Consider the following 22,336-nt stretch of genomic DNA (forward strand, 5'->3'; position numbering starts at 1 on the left):
GCACGATTAACGTTAGCAACAGGTGAACTTTAATCTAAACCAAAGCTTCTTCCCAAACCTAACCAAACAGCCAGTAAAACTGACAGCTGATAAACTTTGAGCAGACTTTATCGCATGTGTTCTGTCGGCTTCTTAAATGATGACACATTTAACGTTGCCAACTTTCAACTCACCTGGAGTGAGATCATAGTTGGGGGGTTGTGTGGGTGAACCTTTAAATATTCCACAGGTTCCTCTGTGAATAAGAGTAATTTTATCTATTGATTAATAATCTTGTTCAATGTGTATCAATATATGGGCAATATTTCCCTGTGGGTAATATTTACAATATTTCATGTTTCCTTTATCTCTGACAGATCATCTCAAATGAGATTGTTGAGAAATACTCTGCAGTAGGAACGCTCTGTTGGCTCTTTTAGCCATGGTTCACTGAAAACATCACAATGGAGTGAATCGAAGCAAAGCCTCTAATGGTAAAAAAAAAAAAAAAGCCAAACAAACAGATACATTTTTCACACAACTTTGCGTTCTCCTCACCACATGACAGGACCAATTCCTGTAAAAACTATAAAAGGTCTTCCCAGGTGAAATTGTTTGCAAAGACTGTGCTGCAGCAAAAACCCTGTGATTGCTCTGCAATGAGCAGGTTCCCACAGATGTCAGTAGTTTGTATAAAAGATGCTGACTTATTTGTTAACACTCACAATGTGCTAGAAGTAAAAAGAGCAAACTGGAAATGAAGTTTTGCCTTACTGCTGCAACCAACACATTTCAAAAAGTGCAGCTTTTACTTTGAAGGGAAACATACTGCGTTTACATCGCAGTATTCACTGTTTCACTAGTATTCAGTGAACTACCGTATGCCTATTGGTGACCAATTTCATGTTAACAACTTCCAGCAACCAGTCGCTGACTCATATGTAGGTCCATGTTAATGGGACCTAAATTTGCGCTTACTTCTATCCCAGCTAAACCTTGTAAATCTTCTATTTTTAAACTTCATTGTAACACCTTGGAGAACAGCCATGCTAAAAGAACTGAACAAATTTGGACCTTGGTGTTTAAGTGGAGCTTCTGTGATTCTTTTCTTTTAACTTTTGAAGGAGGATTTGGGAGATGGTTGATGAATCAAACTTAATAAAAAGACACAGGATGCCTTGAACTGGCTGACCCCTGCTACATGAACTCCAGCAGCTCATTTGATAATCCTTACATCACTGACTCTATCTTTTTTCCTTTCTAATGGCCACCATCACCACATCCCACCAAACATCCAAACAGCTCAGGTAGGCGTTCTCTCTCGCAACAAAGGGTCCTCTCTTCTCTGCTTTTGATGTCATACTTTTTCTGAGTCTTCTTGACTTTGACTCAGGCCACCACCCCCTCCACTCTCACCCTCACGTCCTCCTCCCCCCTGCATATTTTGGTGTTGTGTTTTTGGTATGCTCATGAAAAGGCCCGCAAAGTTGTGACAATAGGGCACCTGCCGGAATAATGAGCCCTCAGAGAAATGCAGCTGGGGCTGAGAGTCATACAGGAACGCTGATGATGGCCTCGCTTTTAAGTGGTCAGAGATGATCCGTAGCCACACCTTACATCCCCTTGGCTGGAATTTCCCCTCTGACACACACTCACATCTACTAAAAGGTGTACAAGGAAGTAGTGTTACAGATAAATTATCATAGATTTTCCATGTATATATTTTTCCTTGTTCAGTGTTAGTTAAAAATGAGTACAATTGTTTCCTTCTGTGAGTGAGTTCAGCATCACTGCCTGTCTATCAGCCAAACACAACACTACGTCACTGAAATGTGGACTGAAACTATGCTTCTTGGAAACAAAAGCCAGACTGTTTATATACTGATTCTTCATTTAACTCCCAGGAGTGCATGTGACATTAGTCACACGGATTCCTTTCCCTTTTAAAGGTTTTAAAAAGCATCCTTCATCGGTCTAAAATACCATCAGAGAGCTAAATTTAACTGGCCAACAAATCCAGGGGACAAAGGACAGGAAGATGTCCAAAGGCATGAATAATGAGGGGCAGAAGAGGAGGACATGGATAGATGGAGACTAAGTGTGGGGGTGCCGGTTATTGAGCCACATGGTGTGTTCACACCAAACACATTTCAGGCAGTTTATTCTAGCGTGAACTTCTTGAACTTGGAAATGTACAGCAGTGAAAAATGAGATAATTAATTATCATGTAATTACATCATTACTATGATTTTTTTACAGCAATTATCTATTACCATGACTTAACAGTAAGCCATCAGCTGATCAAAGGAGAGTGAAAAGAATAAAAAAATGTATAAACATACAAATATATACAAAATATCTAAGCTGACCAAAAAGTTATTTAACTTAAAGAAAATTTGTATGGATTTATTATTAATGTAAATGATTTTATTTGATTCATAATGAATATACTTAGAAGGTTTAAATAATCCTACTAATATAAACATACATATAAAATCTAAGCCACCTTGATATGTCCAGTTTCAGTTCATCTACCTACTGAAAAGGACAATTTTCAGAAACTAGATGTTACATGTCAAATAAAAATATTTTGCACTTCCTAGTTTTCCGTTAAACACCATCTTGTTGGTTCATTTCGGCAAAAATTCTTTAAAAAAAGGGTGCATGTGAGGTCTCAGTCATGACCCGAACATTAACCCTAACCACCACTGTTTACACCCCTTATCTTAACTGACATTTGTTTGAAGCCACACTGGTTTATTTTTTAATGCTCTAATTCTAGGTTTCTCTTTCTGTTTCAGTTTAACCTAGACTGCAATCAAGGTGGCTTGTTCTTTCTTGATTGCTTGTTTGTTTATTGTTTTTATGCTGAACACAAGCTCTATTGGTCCCTGGTTGAAATGGACTGACTGGTTGCATTGCTATTGACTCTTCACTCCCTTACTTTTTAAGTTGGTGGACTGAAATGGGGAAAGGCAGCAGTGGATCACTAAAAGTCGCAGAAATGCCATCAAGTCCAAAGTTTTTCTATCCTTCCCAATCTCCTCCTCTTTGTCATCCCCTTTATCGCTATCATTCTTACTAAAACTGACCCGTTTAAAGTTAGATATCAGTAGATTGCAGGTTGTCAACTGAATTCTGTTTTCTTACTCCTGCTAACTGAAGTGCATAATCCTAGCTGAGATGGTTGCTGTAGGACAAACAGCTCTGGGCACCATTGCTCTGTAGTGAGTGTAGGCTGTCAGTCTAACTGGTATCAAAATCTATTTCCTCTGGAAGAGGCTAAAACTTTGTGAAAGGAGTCCAGTATGAGTTGATGAGTCAGTTATGCTTACTTCTTACTTCAATGATTTTGGCTGCTGTTAGCTGCTGTCAGTCCCTGTTAGCTGCTGTTAGCCGGTGTAGAGAAATCTTCCTTTGACATGGCTCTAACATTGTTGAACTTGGACACTTGAATAAACTGTCATACAATGTGAGAGAGTCATTGAACTGGTTATCAGAGGGAAAGTGTGATTTTTAGGAGTGCTAGGCCTAACATTAGCTGCCATAATATTAGCTTATAACCAGCTGTTGTGGCTGTTTAGCTGGCTTGTTGTCAGCTGTCTGGAAATATGAGTGTCACCTGTTTAATCTGCTGACAGTAAGTACTTGTGACAACCTTGGGAACGAATAAGCATGTTTATGCATGTTTTTGCGTATTAGAGACCTAACTTAGGAGAACAGCTTAGGAGATGAGGTTTGTGATAAAGAGGAGGAGGGAGATTTTTATCCAGATGCCAGTCATATTATCATTTTCCTCTTGTTTTTGCTTCTTTACTGAAGGGGACACCTCTTCTGATCATATCCTGTGTATTTTTAATGGATTCATGCATCAGTTTGGTGAAAGACATAATTACATACTAATAAATGTATATTTGAGATCATGCTTTTCTTTTTCTTTTTTTGTTAAAAAAAAGACTTGTTGTACCTTCAAGGCTTAACATTTTGAAAATTAGAGGTGTGGCCTCTTTGACTGACAGGTGGATGGCAAGCAGGCACCTGTAGCTGTTAGCTGTCTGCTGGACCTCTGGACTGTGTTTGTGTTGCTGGAGCCCTTTGGAGCATTTTTAGTAAACTATCTGACCAAGAATATGGTTGCAGTTTTGGTGAGTGAAATTTTAGGATTTTATTTGGATGTTATTTTGTCTGTGTGCAGTACTTCATGCTCTCATCGAAATACATTTCTGGCTCCAAAACACAAAGACCACGCTGTCTGCTTCTAGCTTTTCCTACAATCTATGGTCATATTAATCTGCTTTTGCAAATTACTCATGGTGTTGTGTTTCAGGTTGTGTTGCAGATTATTACAAATTTATGCTGAAAGGAAACATAGCAGAATCTAAGACTGTACCCTTTAGTCTCACATATCCATCCATTCTATCATTAAGGTGGGCAACACAGACAACAACAAATGAGGGCTTTGTTGCCCCTGAGTTTGCCTTCAGTACTCTGGGAGTCAGGAGGTCGGGATGGTGGAAGGTGGGGTGAGAAGGTGAGAAGGTTTAGGGGCTGACAGCGAGACAGTTTGGGGGGCAGGCGGAGAGTTGGTGACAAGGCTTCAGTTGTTCTACTGATCTGCTAAGAAACAACCCTGACATTATGACATTGTGGACTCACAAAAATACACGCCCTGTGCCGCGTTGACCTCTTCACCTCCTGCTCAGCAGCAGCCAGAAGAGAGAAAATATAATCACTGATCTGGTAACAACACTTAGAAGCAGTGTTAATGCTGTTTTCCATTTGTAAAACCAAAAGTCAGAGTTGGTGCCTCTGTCAGTCAACTTAAATCCTAACCAGCACTTCCATACTGGTCGTTCCCAGTGTCACCTTTGGCACAGTAAACTGATTACATCATTTTGATTAACCCAACAGAGGGGCAAAAAAGTAGAAAAGAAAAAGAAATCGAGGCTGGAATATCTGGATTAATGAAGTTTTTGGGCTCATTAGTGATCACAAATATGCTTTCAAGTTGCAAAGCCTTTTCACGGCTGCCGTAATCCTCCTGTGAGAAGGAGCTCCCAAGGAGCACAGTCCATGTTGCTCCAGAGGTCAAAATGTCACTATGGGTTGTAGGGTGAGGTAAAGAGAGGCAGAATGAGCCTCCTGTCTTAGATTTAATGGCATATCTCCATAGAATAAAAGTCCCTCTAGACAATATCTTGAGGCTGGAAAAAAAGGTCAGGATTTTATCACCTCTAATGGAGATTAAAGCCATCCTAACCCTCCACCTATTTGGTGGAGGGTTAGGATGGTGGGTATAAAACCTTCCTTACCATCCAACAACCCCTTTGTAGAGGGTACGTGGGCAATCAGTACATCCCCATCAACACATGTAATGCATTCCTCCAGACCACGGAGACAAACACAAGCAGAGGAATTCCTGGCCCCGGGCGATGAATAATCATAAATTCATTAGTGAATGTGGCCAGGGCTGATTTGGAAGAATAAGCGCTGCTATTGCGGCGATAAACCAGCTGACCCTGTCAACTTGGCAGCTGTCATGACCTCAACCTGTGACGGTTTTAGATGTGGGAGGGCAAGGAGGACAATATTTGTTTAAGCTGATAGCTCGGGGGTTGGAGAGGCTGCACTTGTGTATGTGCATGTTTGTTTAAAGGTGCCTTTGGGAACGTGCGTACAGCTCCAGTGATTATCGATGCCAAAAGCCTACAAAATACGCACCTGTAATGTGATTTTAAAGGAGCGAGTGTGTGGCCCAGAATGCAGCTCTGCTTTAATGGCCCGCAGCTCCAGCTCGGCGTCGTTAACATTCCAGCTGTGGAGATTTTGGCATGCACTGGAAAGCATGACAAGACAGCTACGCACCTCCCTGCTCTCTGCACACGTTGTCAGGTTCCTCCAGTAAGTATTAAACAAAAAAAACTCTGTGACAGATCATTTCTCTTCTTCACCTGTCAGTCATACACCATAACACTGATTTGTTTTCATAATTTGTCTTTATAGAGAAATGTTCTCTTGCTCTTCAAGGTTATTCTCACTCCTACGCAGTGTTCCAGGTAAAAAAGTTACTTACACTGATCCCTCCCTAACGTGCTATTTGCCCTGCAGGTAAACAAATCTCATTGCGCTTCCTGGCAGGTCCTAATAGACACATTTAGAGCAATTATCTGGCTGATGTTTTAACAGGGACATGTGATGTGTTGTGATGGAGGCTCTGCAGAAACATTATTTGAAATCTTGCCGTTGGTAGGTGTTGGCACAGACAGACAGACATTCAGGCGGGCAAGCCTTGTGCTGTTGCATAAAGTGTTGACACATTGTAGCAACTGCAGACCTACGCTGGGAAATAGAAACATTGTGATACAGAGGGAAACAGGTCTGATGTAACAGCCTGCATGAGCATGTGCACAAGTATCCTAAACTAAAACAACAAGCCGTGCAGACAGATGACAAATAAGCACGGCAACAGACTCTGCAGCCAAGGAGGAATCGGGCAGGTATTTGAAGGTTTGTGCGCTGGCACTCGCTGTGGATGCCACTGAAGCTGTTAATCATGCTTGTAATTACTGTTCTACAGCTCCAGCTTATGAGAGACACTTGATCCTGGCAGGCGACAGCAGAGAAATGTTTTATGCTTGAACCAGTGGAGACAAAGATTGAAATGTGCTCATGTTTTTCTTGCAACTTCAGCCTCACCCTTTTGTTTAGGTGGATATCAGCCTAAAGCACAGAAAAGACTAAAGCACAAACCCAACACTTTCACCCAGGGGTGGAGCCAGAGGGGGCCACCTGTTACCAACAACAGTGAAGTCAGTTAGGGGGCCATACACATACACACACACACACACACACACACACACACACACACACACACACACACATCATAGAACTGTTACAACTAGAATGTTTTTAGCGAAACATTTAGGTGAAGAAGTTTTTCTACAGGAAGAGTTTTTCTTTTATTGCTTTGAATTTTCAGAATAAAGTTGGAATGTGGAGGAAAAAAAACATCTGGTCCATCAAATCAAAATTACTATTTTGACTCTATTCTCATCATTTCAACTTTTTTTCTTGACATTTTGACTTTATTTTTGAATTTTACCTTATGACTGGTCCCAATGCTCCTTAGCAGATTTAACAGCAACAACAGCAACAACAACAGCAACAATAGTAGTAGTAGTAATAATAATAATAATAATAATAATAATAATAATAATAATAAAATATATTATGAATGTTGTCATTAGGCAAAAACAGTCACACTTAAAACATGATGCAGAAAGGAAGTTAAAGTTACAAAATATTTAAGAAAACATTTTATTTTACATAAACTGTACAGATGACATTTACTGGACTAAATGTTTCTTAGACAGGAACTAAAGTAGCTTTTCTTATTAAATAGAAAACTGGAACAAAAAATAGAATTAAAGATGAAAAATGAAATGTTGCTCATTGTACAAAACAGAGAATGAAAATAGAGCTAAGACAGGAGAATCAAATGTCGTACCCTGATGCGGTGGTAGGCCTTTTACAAATGATCACAAACGGTATTTTACACAGTGACCCGGCGGCCTTGCCGTCCGAGCACTACAGCTAAAATCGTGGCCTCTTTGGTTCCATTAATTAGTTAAAATACATCTGAAACAAAATTCAAATTTACTTCTATAAAAATAACTTTTCAATGGCAGTTTTTGTTTCGCTAAATCCGCAACTTTTCAGTGCAAACGTCACAACAATCATTCGCTTTGGAAAGGAAGCGAAAGATTACATTTCAAGTATTGATAAAGAGTTGAGGACTGAAGAGAGAAAGAAGAAGAAGAAGAAGAAGAGAAAGAGACGGGGAGAGGATTCAGTCTAATAGCATGTTGAGTATGGGTATAGGTTACTATACATTGCATAGCTCATGTGGCACTTATTCAGCGATAGGACAGGACACTCAGTACCCCTTGGAAGGCATTTATTTATACAAGTGCTATTCAGGGTGTGCATTTCAGTTTCTGCAAGTGCTGCACTGCACTGTGGTGACCCACTGGGCCAAAACTAGAGTCTCCAAGTCTGCAGACTGGCTTCTGCTGAGCCTCAGGGGGAAGGAGAAAGCAGTTCTCTCTCTGTCAACACAAGAGTGACGGCCACAATAACGCCAGCAGTGGCGGCTGCAGAGGTGGCGGTGGGGGCTCAGTGGAGGACTTTGTTCTGCCGCTGCGCTGCTGTGAAGGCTGTAATCCTGCAAGGCATTAAGCGCTGCCAGTTTAACTCCACCAGAGAGGACAGTCAGACTGAGTCTGTCTGCGTGGCAGGGAAGTGCTGGTGTTCTGAATTGTATAAGCTGATGAACTGTCAGTGCTTTGTAAAAACACAAGTCTGTTATGTGCTCAGAGTACTTCAGAGGGTTGGAGGAGCAGGGCAGGGGGCGTGTGGGCAGTGAAGCCAATCATGTCACTTTCCTTAAGCGCTTGTTTTGTTTTGTTTTAAATCTTCATTTACGAGGAGATGACGGGCCATTATTTTTTAACTAGAAATGGCAAACTAGAGAAAAGTATCATTTGGTGATAAGCGTTCCCTTCTCGTGCCGCCGCTGACCAACGAATGGGCAGAATGCGGGCGGCAAGCGTGTCGCTCACTCTGATAAATACACACGCCTGTGCTGACACGTGCAAACACACGTGGACACAACAGTGATACTTGCTTTTGCTAGATGGTACCAGTGTGTGTTGCTTGCACATACAGTAGGTATAGATATATATGTGTACCGTACAATAACATCCTGTTTGTACAAAAGGCCTTCCTGACAGTCCAGATAATGACGGGCCAGTGTGGACTCAGGCGCAGCCACACTCGTCCACGATCATATTGGGCACGTCCCTCTTGATGATGTTGTATTCATCGTCAAAGTAGAGCAAAGACATAGTACTGAGCTTGGTGGGGATACAGCAGGAGTTTACTGAGCCCGGGCTCATCCCCCGCATGCGGTACTGATTAACTACCGCAGTGTGGAAGGATGAAGCTGAGCCCGGCACGCCTGCCATGTAGGCCGGACAGCTGCCCTCACAGTAGTTACCGTAATAACCTGCTGGTGCAATGATCCAGTCGTTCCAGCCAATAAGCCGGAAGTCTATGTAGAACTGCTGTCGACAACACAAGCCCCCGCTGGTGCCATCACAGTCAAGCCCCCGCTTTCTAATGCGGTGCTTTCCATCCAGCTGTCGTGCACGCACCACCAGGAAGGGCCGGTGGGATGGGTCACCTGGATCCACCAGAACAGGAGCCACTCCAGCTGTCTCACAGTCCTCACAGTGGATCTCCAGGTCCTGTCTCCGGCTGCCCTTCCCAAACACTGCCCGTACCGCCTCAGATAGCGGGAACGTATGCCAGCCGCTGCGCTTCAGATCCACCCGCTTCTCCACCAGAACCCAGCGACCTGTTCCCCCTCCGCCGCCTCCACCTCCTGGGCTTCCTTCCATTCTGCTGACAGCCGTGGCCTCCTGGTAGTGGATCTTGACCGTCACTTTCCTCCTGATGCCCTTCTGAGGACCACCTGGAAGTATACGGAAATACAGCCACATGTTGGCCTGGGACACGTACAGGTTCTGGTTTCCCTCGTTGGAGATGAGGAAGTACAGGTTGGATTTGGAGGGTGTTTGTTCATCTGTTAGCAAGAGAATAAACAGAAGAATTTATTACACAGAGGTAGAATTTTTAAGAAGGTAGACGACAGTCTCTTTTAGTCAGTTCAGTGTGCAAAAACAAAAATAAATGTCTGACTCAAATCATAGGATCCAAAGCTGAGGACCTTTCAGCAGCATTATATTGTTTTCAGTTTGCTCAGTGCTTATGAAAATGCTTCAGCAGTTATCACATGGCTGTAGTTTGTAATTTCAGTAAGTGATATCACATCTGATCCAAGAGAGATAGGCGAACATGTGACAGCTTAATCATCTTCTCGACAATTGAGCATGGGTTGTTGAAAGCCATGACAGGCTGGGAGGTCTTTGTTGTGCTTAAACCAAGCGCACTTCTGTGGCTCCAGGAGAAAGGTTACTGACCTACAGACTGTTTTCTACGCTCACACAAACACACAAACAGAGAAAGCCCCTGAGAAGGGCACAGCTTTGTTTCCACAGATCTGTTTTCCCCTTGTTTTCTCTGTTAACTCTCAATGACTGCATCAGGTGACCTCTGTGGTAGCTCCCGATAGGCCAGCGGTAACAGGCCAGTTCTGGGATCAGGCCCAGTTGGCTTTAGGTCCATTTTTGTAAGTGACAGGACCAAAAAGAAAAGAGAGCGAAAGAAGGAAAAGGGAGGAGGAAGATGAAGGGAAGGAGGAAGGATAGAAGTGGAAAAGTTGGGAGGGTGGCGGGCATGGCTAAGGCCTGCGGGGGGTTCACTGAGTTCGCTGTTCGTGCCCAACCCGAGCCCCGCCTCCCACCCTATGCTACCCCTTTGCACCTCCTTCCAGCGGGAGCACCCTGAGAGTGACAGCACAAAGCCCTGTGTGAGGCAGTGGGAGAGCGCCGCGCTGCAGCCCGCCATTGAAACGCGTGGCGTTCCAGCAAAAAGCATGATGAGGCAAAAATAAAAGCCATTTACATGACACTGGCCACTTTCTACAGCAGCACAATGAAGAGATCCTGGGTGTCTAAAGGTGGCGCTGGGCTCTTTCTGGCACTACTTTTTTTTTCAGCCCAATGATGTCTTCCAAATTACCCTGAGGTAACTAGAAAGGTTTCTGTTTCAGGAGATTTGCCACAATGTGCTCATGCAGAGCTTTGAAAGCAGCTAAATTACTTTGTTTGCCCACTGATTAGTGTGTGTCAGTGTCAACAGGTGGCCACCAAAGACGGGCCTCCTCTTTAAAGCGCCTGGTGCCTTTTCCTCCATTAAAGTGCAGCTTTACCTTCACACAGGGGCCTGTTCAGACCAGCTCTCCACTCTCTAGTACGTCAGCTGGTTGCTCACACAAACCCACCCATCCCCACGGTAAGCAACTCTCCACACATCAGCCTGTGGCTAAGATATGACGGTGCACAACGAGTACACGCTCAAATCGACGCAAAGCCAGCACCGTGAAGGAATCAGCTGAACAGCAGCTCATGCAAAGACCCCTCAGGGCTACAAGTAACTAACCTCGCCTCAGTCATCACCGTACGTGCCTTGACAGCTCTGAGCTCAAAGAGAGAGACGGGCATCACACAGTGACAGGCTGCAAAATAAGACGTCTGTATGATCATGTCCCATTTTGATTCCAGGCCAACCTATTCCCCAAAGAGATGAAATTCAGGTGTAGTTAACATCCGAGATCAAGTCATTGCCGATATTGAGAAGTAAACCTAAACCATAACCCACCAACATAATACCTTACACCAACATAACCCTAACACTGTATTCTTATTTTTCTGTCAGACAGTATTCTTTTGCTTCATTTGGCTTGTGTCGTATGTATTAACCTTCCGAAATGCAAGTGCAATATAGGTGGTAACCCAAACCCACATTTTGGAGAAAGGTAAAAATGTGCTTTTTCTTTTTTTTAATTTGGAAAAAACAAAGCATGACTATTCTTCAGTGTGTGTAATTTGGAATTATATTTGAACCAATTGCAAAGAAAATAAATAAATAATTTGATTGCCTGGGTGAGAATTAGGGTTAGGGTTGGGGTCATCACTATTGATGGGTAACCCTCTGGGGTCTGAGGTCCAAGTCATCATTGGTGATAACCCTAACCCCTATGTTTTACAGAGGAATAATGAGACGCTAGAGAGACTCTTCTGGGGAAAATGTGAATAGTTTTTCGTGTGTTTGAGTTACAATTGTTATTTTCTTTGTCCCTTAACTGACAAAACTTCAGAGAAGATTTGAAAATAAAAATTGTGTTTGTTATACAAGTATTGTTACAGTTTTTTTTGAATAAATAACTTAATTACATGATCAAACCATATGGTAGTATGACTAAAGAACAACTAAACAATGGGAGAGGGAACAGAAGGGTTATAAAGGTTTGGGACAGAGAAAGAGAAGGGATTAAAGGTTAGGATGTAAACGGGGCTAGGGACAAGTTGGGAAAAGTATGCACAGAGGGGTTTAGGTTTAGGAGTATTCAGAGGTCACATTTGAAATCTTTTGCCAGAACAGTTTGAGGAATTTTTACACGCTGGATATCACTGAGCTGCTTTTATGCTGTAGCTGCTCAGGATCTGGAGTAAGGCTGTGACTAAGCTTTAATTTCATTACTCATGAATCTGTCTTTAAATTGGTTTATCAAATTTCCCAGAGTGATATGATCAAATCACAATCTAAGACATTTCCCCAAGATTCGCCAATAAGGAAAGTGAATCTTCAAAACTGAGATAACCATGGTTAAGTACTAAATTATTAACGGTTTTCTGCCAGTTAGTTCGTGTTTAATTCATTAAATGGTGACGTTCTGCCTCAAATGGAGAAACACTTGGTAATAAAACTGATGCATAAAATCATAAATAAACCGATTTTCTGAACACAACAGTCCTATTTTTTTAACTTCTTAACTAGGGGTGGGCAAGAAAGTGATAAAAATAATGATAATAACATTTCCTTAATCACAATCTGAGATATAGTTAAAATAAAATTGATAAAAAGCAGCTAATCTTTGAGCTACTCAGCCGTACACAGCAGTATGACAAGAGTGTGAGTGACATGAAAGAGAAAATGACAAACGTTAACAAAAACAGTGTCATCGACACAGACATCGGGCGTTTTCCACTAGAACATCCGAGGATTCCGGTGGTGTGTGAAGATATGTTGGCCATTTCAAATCTGACAAAGAAGCAGAGCAGCATGCGCCACAAACTGTTCCCACAAAAGCAGGCAACACCATGAATCGTTTATACAATCTGAAGCAGTGGCATCAGTGCACAGCTGACCTTTTACCTTCAAAATGCACACACAATCCAAGACTGTATACAAACCAGGACTCTTTCTCTGTGTAACATGCTTTTACAGCAAAAGCCAAAGAGTGTGACACAGTGACATCACGAATGCATTACATTGTAAGACATTACGGCAGCAAGCAGAGTGGAAAATGTTGGATTTAAGCAGCGGATCCTTGTTATCTGGCTCCCTGATCATAAACATTTAATATCTATTAATTAATATGTATTAATATCTATTATATTTTATATAATAGCCTCATATCTACACTTTGGAGTGAACAGAAACCTTTAGGCTTCACAGAAATAGTGATTTGTTTTTTATCATAATATAGATCAATTTCAACTGATATGAAAAAAAAAAAGATCTTGATATGATTTTTTTTCCATATCCAGCCCTGCTTTTAACAGCTACCTGGGTTATGGTTACATGAACCTATTTTGATGGAATTTTCACTTATTTGCATAGTTAGAGGGAAATAAAACTCACAGAAAAACTGCAAAAAACTGCATTTTGACAGAGCTGATCTGAAAGGTCATGTCTTCTAGTTTCTGAAGTAGCTAAAATGCCACCAACCCCTAACCCTAAGTGGTTGCCCTGTGACTTTGTGGATGGTAAAGGGTTAAAATCCAGAGGAAAAATCTGCAATGTCACGACAACTGGCAGGTTTAATCTGCCACTACAAAGGCATGAATGGACTTCTGCTTGATATGAAAGGTTTTCAAGTGCTGAAATAAGCCTGAAACCACAGTGTCTAACGTAGCTTCTACCTGTAGACAGGTGGCATATGTATGATTCTCTGAGTGGAGCACTAACAATCACTCCTTCAGTGTCATGGACCATATAGATCCTCGCGCTGTAAGAGCACACATCTGAACACCGCATGACTTATTTCAGCTGAGGTTCTTTAGGAGGAATGAACTGTTCTTTTCATGCTGTGTTACAAGCAGCTTGGAGCTGGCCTGGACACGCCTCGCCTGACCCCACAGTGGAAAAACGTTGTTAGTGATTATCAGCAGGCAGGACACCTGGGTGGGCTGTTTCAGCGTGTCTCCACCTGCGCTGCCGAGCCAGGGAAGAGGCTGTGGATGGAGGCAGGCAAGTAGGCAGGTAGATAGAAAGCTTCAGAGCTCATTACTCAAAGATGCTGTCGACAAGACCACACGGCGTGGCTCTAACGTGACATATGGCCGCCACCCCTCAGGCCTCAGCTCTCAAGGAATTCCACACAGACCGAGGAGGCGTGGACGTGAGACTCTGGACTCTTGACCAGAGGTTAAAGCCACAAATGTGCTGGACCTGCTGCTGTTAAAGCTTTACCACAGAGGAATTTTTAATCACTGTGCATAAATCATTTATAGGATCAGGAGCTATACAGTAGCAGCCGATCCCACTGACTGAAACACACCCCGCTGAGTGAATGTGGAAAATGGCTGGAGCAGGTCCAGGAGTGCCATGACTGACAGCTCCTCATGAAAGAGCAGTGTCCTGCAGTAAACCTGCCAACCTGATCCTGTGGAGGAACTACTTAGTGACCTCCCATAATGAAGTCTTAATTCTGAGTTTTGGACCACTTGTCACAAGTTCACTGGGTCCAAGCAGTGGCAGCGAGCAATCGAGAAGCGCCCATCTGAACTTCTCCATCCAGCGCTTTCTCTCTCGCCCTCCCTTCTTCTCTGCCCGTGTTCCCCGCTTCGCTCCTGTGGATACGGGACACCGAATCCCTCAGTGAGGGCCCACGGGAGCATGTCAGGGGAGAAGAGAGGTTGGCATCCCCTCCCTCACCTGCCCGAGGCCACTTGGCAGACTCTGTACCACTGTGCTACCGGAGATAAGGCACCGCGGTTAACCCTGCGCTGACGGGACACAAGCTGACCCCACAGAAAAACAAAGCACACAAACACCTATCAGCATCCATTTACTGGCTCTCTGTTGGCTAAACAGATGCCAACTTCACCCCCCATCTCGCCTTGTTCTAAAACAACAATTCAGGCTTCCTCATCTTTGGGGAGGGACAAACTCCCCTGGCTTCAGAGCATTCTGGAGACCTCGCCTCTAAACCGTGCCCTGGCTGGCAGCATCCGATCTGGGGGGCCTCGAGCCAGCTGGCCGGGAGGCAGACGGGGTCTAGGGAGCAGGGACCCGAGCCAGCTCCATGGTACAATGCCACACAAAGGCTCAAAGGTGTGAGGAAGAATAGAGCGAGGAAAAACACAGAAGTAGAAGAAGAAGCAGCAGCAAAGGAGCCCAGCGAACCTTTAAAGCTTTGCAACGCTGCAATATGGGCACACACACAGACACACTAACAGCACCAACAGTCCCATCACCTCATCCAACCCAGCATGGACTCAGATGTCTCATACATTATTCTGAGCAATTTCTTTTGTTTTCGCTGCTGTTTTTCTTCTCCATGTTGACATGATGTGAACACACAGAGCTCTTATAATAATTGCCCGGCCTTTGTTGCCTTGTCATGAGGGCGCTCAGATCATTCCCAATGGAAGGCAGGAGCTCACAGTCCATTCAGGCTAATTGTAGCTGCAGAGCCAATGAGAAACCTGTGTGTGTGTGTGTGTGTGTACAAAGCATCTTATTTTTGTGAGTTTAATTTTATGTTTCCTTTCTCTTAAACTAACAGTTTGTGCTGGAGACGTGGTACTCACAGCACCAAGTGACAATTATTCCATTCTGTCGATGATTTTGTTGTGTATATGTGTGTGTGTGTATGTGTGTTTTTGAGGCTGTATGTCAGGGTGTGTGCGTGCACAGGAGGGTGTGTGTGTGTGTGTGTGTCTCTTTAGACTTCTGAGAATTAGTTAGATACACATTCTTAGAGGAAGGGATAAATGGCCAATTGAGGGACTTTGTCCGTATTTAAAAGAGGGCTTTATACATTGGAGTATTGAGTGTGAGCTCAGCTTTGAGATGAAACTGGATTCAGAGGTGCTTTTTTTATCCCCTAGACAACACAGGGGGGTAATTTAAGGACTCTGTCTTTGGTTTCATTTCTTCTGGATTTCCAGAACAGGAGGATTTAAATCAGCAGCCAGTGTGACGTAATAAGATGATGAAAAAATGACGGCTGCACCAGATTCCGTGTTTATGGCTGGTTTATGGTTGTTTGTTGTGGCTGCCTCTGCCGCTTAAAAAAACAACAACTTATATATATATATATATATATATATATATATATATATATATATATATTCACCTGCTAAGGATTGTCAGTTATTAACTCACCTGGTGCCATGCTGCCTGTTAAGACTCAAAGGGTGAAAGAGTTCAGGCAAGGGTCGAATTAGACATGTGCAGTGAATTATTGATTAGTACCTGATTCTGCGAAGCTGATGATCTCAGATGTCTCCGCCTGAACCTCGTTGTTGAAGGCAGCCTGCCCGTCGAAGCTGGGGATCTCCACCCGGCCGTCCTCTCGTACTTTGCCGGCGTGCAGTCTCCTCAGCGCCGTCACCATCGCAGCCTTCGGGATGGGATGGGTGATGTTGGGTCTCTCTCTCATCTGTAGCCGGTTCAGTATGTGCCTCTTTACCGCCTCCAGGAAATCTATGTTCATGCGCTCCGACTGATCCGGCCCCCTGAAGCCGCAGGACGCGCACGACTCCTGGGGTGAGCTTTGAGTCTCTGTCCCGGTCACCGAGCTGCAGCGCACGCACAGCACGCACGCAACTAAACAAGACAGTGCCACACTATAAAAGCTCATTTTAAAGTTTATTCTACAGTCCAAACGCTACGAAAGAAATTGTGAATCTTTTAAAAATGCACACCGAAATTTAAGCGACTTTTCATTTACTAAAGTTCCGGGAGAAATCATCCAGTGAATAAATCCACTGAGCATGTGTTTGTATTCCAGGAGACTAAACGATTCCAGTCATTGTGCTTCCAGCTCGTTATCCAGCAACAAAATAAAAGTTCATCTCTGTAACCGAGAGGCGCGCACGACAGTTCTGATTGTTGATGCGCTTCTGTCAAACCACGCTGCGTTCAGACGCGTAATCTGCCAAAACAAAAGAGCACAAGTGTGAATAAAACCCCGTACAGGCGGCTCCTCTCCATTCAAGCAGGCTGCGGAGACTCCTGTCCCGCAGCTTCAAGCAGAACGCGAGCGCTCCGTGAGTCCCGAGTCTTTTTGTGTGTGCGCCGTGCGCGGGTGAGGGTGGCAAGCTCCCGTGCGTCCTGCAAGATTATGCTCAGTGAGACCCTTTCCTCTCTTTGCAATCACGACAACAGGGGCTCCGCACACCCAAAGTTTTTATACAGGAATTCGTACACCACGTGGGGATTTCCACCAACAGCGCGCAAGGGATTATTACTACGTCTAAAGATCCACGACTGTGGGACATGGTTTTATTATGGTAACACGGAGGCCCCGGAGCGGTTGCATAATTTTTTTTTCTCCCTCAGGTCTTGGCAATATTTGACTTACAGCCTTCAGTGTGGGTGATCACCTGATATCCAAATGTAGGAAGTTTTATAACGGCCCCTTTAGCGGAGGTACCGCGCACAGTCAGACCCCCGAAATTAGTCATTTTAATTATTACTTTCTAAAGATTTTTAAACGTTTTAGATTTAAAGCATCAAACGTGTGTTTCCACACAGGATTCGAACTTCACACAGATTACAGCCCATACAGAACCATTTTCAGTATCTTTAAATCATTCACTTGTGTTTGTGAGCTATAGAAAAAAATAATAGTTTTAATCAGATTCATTAAAGACTGAATTTATATTTCACTGCAACCTTTAAAAAAAGGTGGATGGAACCATAAATGAAATCAGGAACTTAAATGAGGAGAACGCAGGGCTGATAACCACACAAATTATCAGACAAACAGCGCCATCTATCGACAGAAAGACCTCATTACACACTGCTGCTATACACAAACAGAAAGACACTCCTAAATTTAGGACTATCTCACAATTCCCAGTAAATGAAGGACAAGGAGCTCTCTGGAGAGTTCTGTGATAAAATCCATAGTTGAGTTATCTTCTCCTCGCCTTCCTTTGAGTATTTCTAGGAGAAAAGTGGACTCAGTAAGTATGACATGCCTGCTGCCAGTGTACCAGTGACCAATGAAAGTCAAGTGAGTTTAAGTATTATCGAAATGCCTGTTTGGCCCTACAGCTGTCAATGCATGTATGTAGAATAGTTCTAGTCATCTAGTCATCTGCAGCCTCAATAGCAAACTAGGGTGTCCTCTCGGCCATCGTCCAGAATACCTACCCTACCATCCTAAAAGTTTATACTTCAGTTTAAATGAGTGATTCTCTAAAATTTCAATTGCATGTTACTGAGCATCACACTAATCTGTGTGATGCTTCCATACAGACTATGATCTTTATGGAGCCTCGGGCCTCAAAATATGTGGAATTCTACTCCAACAAAACATGGCGGATACTTCGGAGCATAGAGACTGAAACCAATGAGTGACATCACAGCGGCTGTACAGTCCATGAGCAGCACACAAGGAAACATACTGCCATGTCTGATGCAAGAAAAACTATACCCACTGGCAGAACTCCAGGAAAAACACCAGGCCCCGCTCTTTACTTGATACGCCCACCGTTGCAGTGATGCATGGTGGAGGCAGCATCATGCTGTGGAGGCATTCCTCAACTAGTAGATATGGTTGCTAGGGTGATTTCAGCCAAGCATATCCACAGTTTGAAGGTTAGATGTTCAACAGCGATTTCTCCAGGGACAGGAGACTCCCCATCCAGCCCAACCAAGCTTGAGATGATCTTCTAGGAAGAGTGGGAGAAACTTCCCAAATCCAAGAGTCTGTACACACTCAACCAAGATGTCCACAATGTAACTGCTGTCAAACAGGCTTTGAAAAAACTAAGAGTCTGAATATCACATCTGAAATTTTAGCTTTTAATGCTGAATGCATTAAAAAAATATGTAAACTGGATTTTTAAAAGCAGCGGGGAGGCCCCGCATCCCAGATCCCAATCGGACGGCCAACACCTCCTCCCAGCCCCCCGCCCCGATGTCCAGCAGAGAACAGGGGTGTGTGATCTTTTGGTAATAACCTCTCAATTTAACTACATAAAAAGAAAACATCAGTGTTGGATTGCTTTCATCGGGTCTTTAGAACTACAATCTCCAAAGGAAAAGGCACCTGCTGCTCTAAATGAGGGCCAGTATTTTGCACAGCAGTCAGATTAGACTGTGCAGCCTTTAAGTCCCAGTAAGAGTGCCTGTTGTAGTTTTCAGAAGCGTCTGTGTGTCATGTGTGTAGCAGCAATGTAGGTCAATAGGTCAAAAGAAATGAAGAGCAGCAGCAGCGGCGGCGATGGATTAGAGCAGCCTGGTCTGCAGCATAATAGCTGATTAAGTTACTCTCTTTTTATTTTTTTTGCCTGTCCCATTTGGTTCTTTACCTGAGCGCCCAGCCCCGGACACCAAAAACCACCAACGCACCAACCCCTGAGGGCATCAGTTACCCGCAGGGAGTGTGGTGAGGGGAGATAGGCCTTTGGAGGGCCTGGGAGTTCCCAGAGAGGTGGAGTGTAAGACCCAACCTGACATAGAAACACAGACAAACAGGCACACACAGACACAAACATGCATTCCCACCCTCATGCACACATATACAAATACTCAGCACTCACTCAACGTAGGGATAGACATACATGGACACTGTACGCACAATCACACTCCCCAAACAAACTCTATACCCCAGGTCCAGGTACCCTCACCCCTGGAGGGGGAAACGGCACCTAGACCCAGGAGATGTTACCTTTTCCCCCGGGGTGGAGGCAAGCAGACCGCCCCAGGCTCCGCAGCAGCGGGGAGGCCCCGCATCCCAGATCCCAATCGGACGGCCAACACCTCCTCCCAGCCCCCCGCCCCGATGTCCAGCAGAGAACAGGGGTGTGTGATCTTTTGGTAATAACCTCTCAATTTAACTACATAAGAAGAAAACATCAGTGTTGGATTGCTTTCATCGGGTCTTTAGAACTACAATCTCCAAAGGAAAAGGCACCTGCTGCTCTAAATGAGGGCCAGTATGTTGCACAGCAGTCAGATTAGACTGTGCAGCCTTTAAGTCCCAGTAAGAGTGCCTGTTGTAGTTTTCAGAAGCGTCTGTGTGTCATGTGTGTAGCAGCAATGTAGGTCAATAGGTCAAAAGAAATGAAGAGCAGCAGCGGCGGCGATGGATTAGAGCAGCCTGGTCTGCAGCATAATAGCTGATTAAGTTACTCTCCTACAGGTGTACTCACGCAAAGCCAGAGTAATCCCAGAACAGATGTACTTCAGAGAGAAAATAAAAGTTGGATCAATAAAGGTCCACATGAACTCTATTTAGCATTTTATTAATGCTGAGATTCTAGGCAGACCCAGTGTTCAAATTCACTGAACTTCTCTGTAAAATCAAGTGGAAATCCAAAGTTTCTGAGGTTTACATTCTGACTTCCCTTTTTTTTTGGTAAACCCAGCCTGAAGTCCACAGATATTTTTCAAAAATATGTAACTTTTCATTTTTAAAGAGTGGGTTTTAGCAAACCTCAAAACATGAGGATTTGTTGCACTTTACAGGGACAATTTACAGAAGTGGATTAAGAAAAACATTTGAAGCCTTGGCATTTCTAACAGGACATTCTGGGGAAAAAGAGGGTCAGCCATAAAACATGTTTAAATTTAGAAAATCATAAAAGTCATAAAAGTTCAGTGCAATAAAGCGCCAATGGTCATATAGAGATCTTTTTAGACATCCAGTAACTCTGAGGCAGTTACATTAAAGTGTTACACATTACTCAAAACATAAAGCACAGACAGCAAACAGGACACAACAGCACCATTGTACAAACTACATCAGTTACAGTGAAGGTACGGGAGCCCCTCGGTGACAATATTTGCATCTAATGTAATAAAAACTTCAGATTTTCATGACCTGCTCAATCCCCTTTAAACAGCCATGAATTCATGATGTAAATGACAGTTCTTTTTAAAAACAGACACAACTTTTTTTTTTTTTTTTTTTTTTTTAAAGATGAAATCAAACCCATCTGTGAGTCCAAAGGGATTTTTAGTCAGAAGTGAAAACAGACATAGGTAAACAGTTCATCTCCTGGAGCTCGTTGATGGAGTCTGTGGAGATGTGGCGCCCTCTTGTGTAGTGTAGCTGACATTACTGTTAGGTGAAAGCATTCGTTGATTGCACTTCAAACCGATTTAGAAGATTGTCAGGCTGACCTGTGTTCAAATTTCTGAGCAGGTGAAAACATTTCCAAACGGTCACAGCTGTGTGGTCAGTAAGAGGAGCTGATCAGCGGGCAGGTTCAGTGTTTCGAAGTTTTATCACAATTTCCTTTTTGTTTTTGTTAAGTTTGTGTCCTGGCATAAGGACGCACTCAGCACACTATTATTTTACAACTCACTAATATTCCTCACTGACCTTTAGGTGACATTTCGATGTACTTTTGCAATACTTTTTATTTGAAAAAAAAAAAGAATCCTTTTAGAGAATTTGGTATGAACTTTGACACTCTTCAGATATTTGAGTGATCTATAGATTTTCTGTTTCTGTCAAAAATCTTGCCGATCTTCCACATCTGCAGCCCAGATGTTTGGATTTAGTTTGAAAGTAAAGCATGGAGGTAACAAAGAGCCTGACTGTGAGGTCTCCAGTGCAATATGTTGTTTATCAAAGTATTGCACAGTCGCCATCTTAAATAATATAAGCATACTGTAATTCACTCAAACATACGTTCAGTTTACTTTTTGTACTTTTATTAAAACAAAGAAGTTGTTTTGTAAGAAGTAACAGATGGGAGTTGTTTAAATGTCCTTTTCATAGAACAGGTAAGAATTTCTGTCATGAAGCTATATTTCTATAAAAATATGAGAACATAAATGAAACCATTTTGGTCATTTTAAAAGGAGCTGTGGGAGAAGCTCAGCTGACGAACGAATGCAACACGATTTCAAATATTTTTTACTCGAGTAGAAATATTCTTAACTCACTCAGACACACGTTCACCTTTGTTGGCACCACCTGAAGGGAGTTTGTGTATTTTAAATGAGTATTTCTTAGCAGGTTTGCTCATTACAGTTGATTTTTTGTTTGGAAGTGTTCAGTTTTAGATTAGCTGTTCTGTCTCATGTGATGTGTGGTATTGATCGTGGACAGATTTAAGGAGGTCAGAAGAATAAAATAATCCATCACAACACAAAGAGCTGACTCACTCTTTAGATGTACCTGCCTCAGTAAGTACCAATGGTAAATACAGACACTCCAAAGCCTTCTGACACTGCAAATACTTATTTTAATGTTAATTAAATAATGCTTATTTTTCATTTATTTCTGTTTTGCTCTTTTTTCAGTTCATTAGATACCTGAGTATAGCGGTTGCCTATCTGTATGACCACAGTGTATCCATCTTCTGATGGCTGCTTCCAGCAGGATAACATGCTGTGCCACATATCTGGTATC

General features: G+C 43.0%; 1 protein-coding gene across 1 annotated transcript; it reads right to left on the reverse strand.

The window, feature by feature from the left end:
- Positions 1–6,925: 6,925 nt before the first annotated feature.
- inhbb (inhibin subunit beta B) lies at positions 6,926–17,227 on the reverse strand. Its single transcript, XM_040027425.1, has 2 exons — positions 16,210–17,227; positions 6,926–9,625 (listed from the first exon to the last, which is right to left on the reverse strand). Exons 1-2 carry the CDS (start codon positions 16,595–16,597, stop codon positions 8,799–8,801), a joined length of 1,215 nt encoding a protein of 404 aa, XP_039883359.1. The 5' UTR covers positions 16,598–17,227; the 3' UTR covers positions 6,926–8,798.
- Between the last annotated feature and the right edge of the window lie 5,109 nt (positions 17,228–22,336).

This window comes from Simochromis diagramma, unplaced genomic scaffold, assembly GCF_900408965.1.
Source record: "Simochromis diagramma unplaced genomic scaffold, fSimDia1.1 OVJJ01000343.1, whole genome shotgun sequence".
NCBI lineage: Eukaryota > Metazoa > Chordata > Actinopteri > Cichliformes > Cichlidae > Simochromis > Simochromis diagramma.

What these genes read in the sequence shown, in the direction of transcription:
- inhbb (XM_040027425.1), bottom strand. Translation starts at nt 16,597, where the DNA reads ATGAGCTTTTATAGTGTGGCACTGTCTTGTTTAGTTGCGTGCGTGCTG. An exon ending in CATCAGCTTCGCAGAATCAG is followed by an intron (nt 9,626 to 16,209) that starts GTACTAATCAAT and finishes TCTTGCTAACAG; the next exon opens with ATGAACAAACACCCTCCAAA.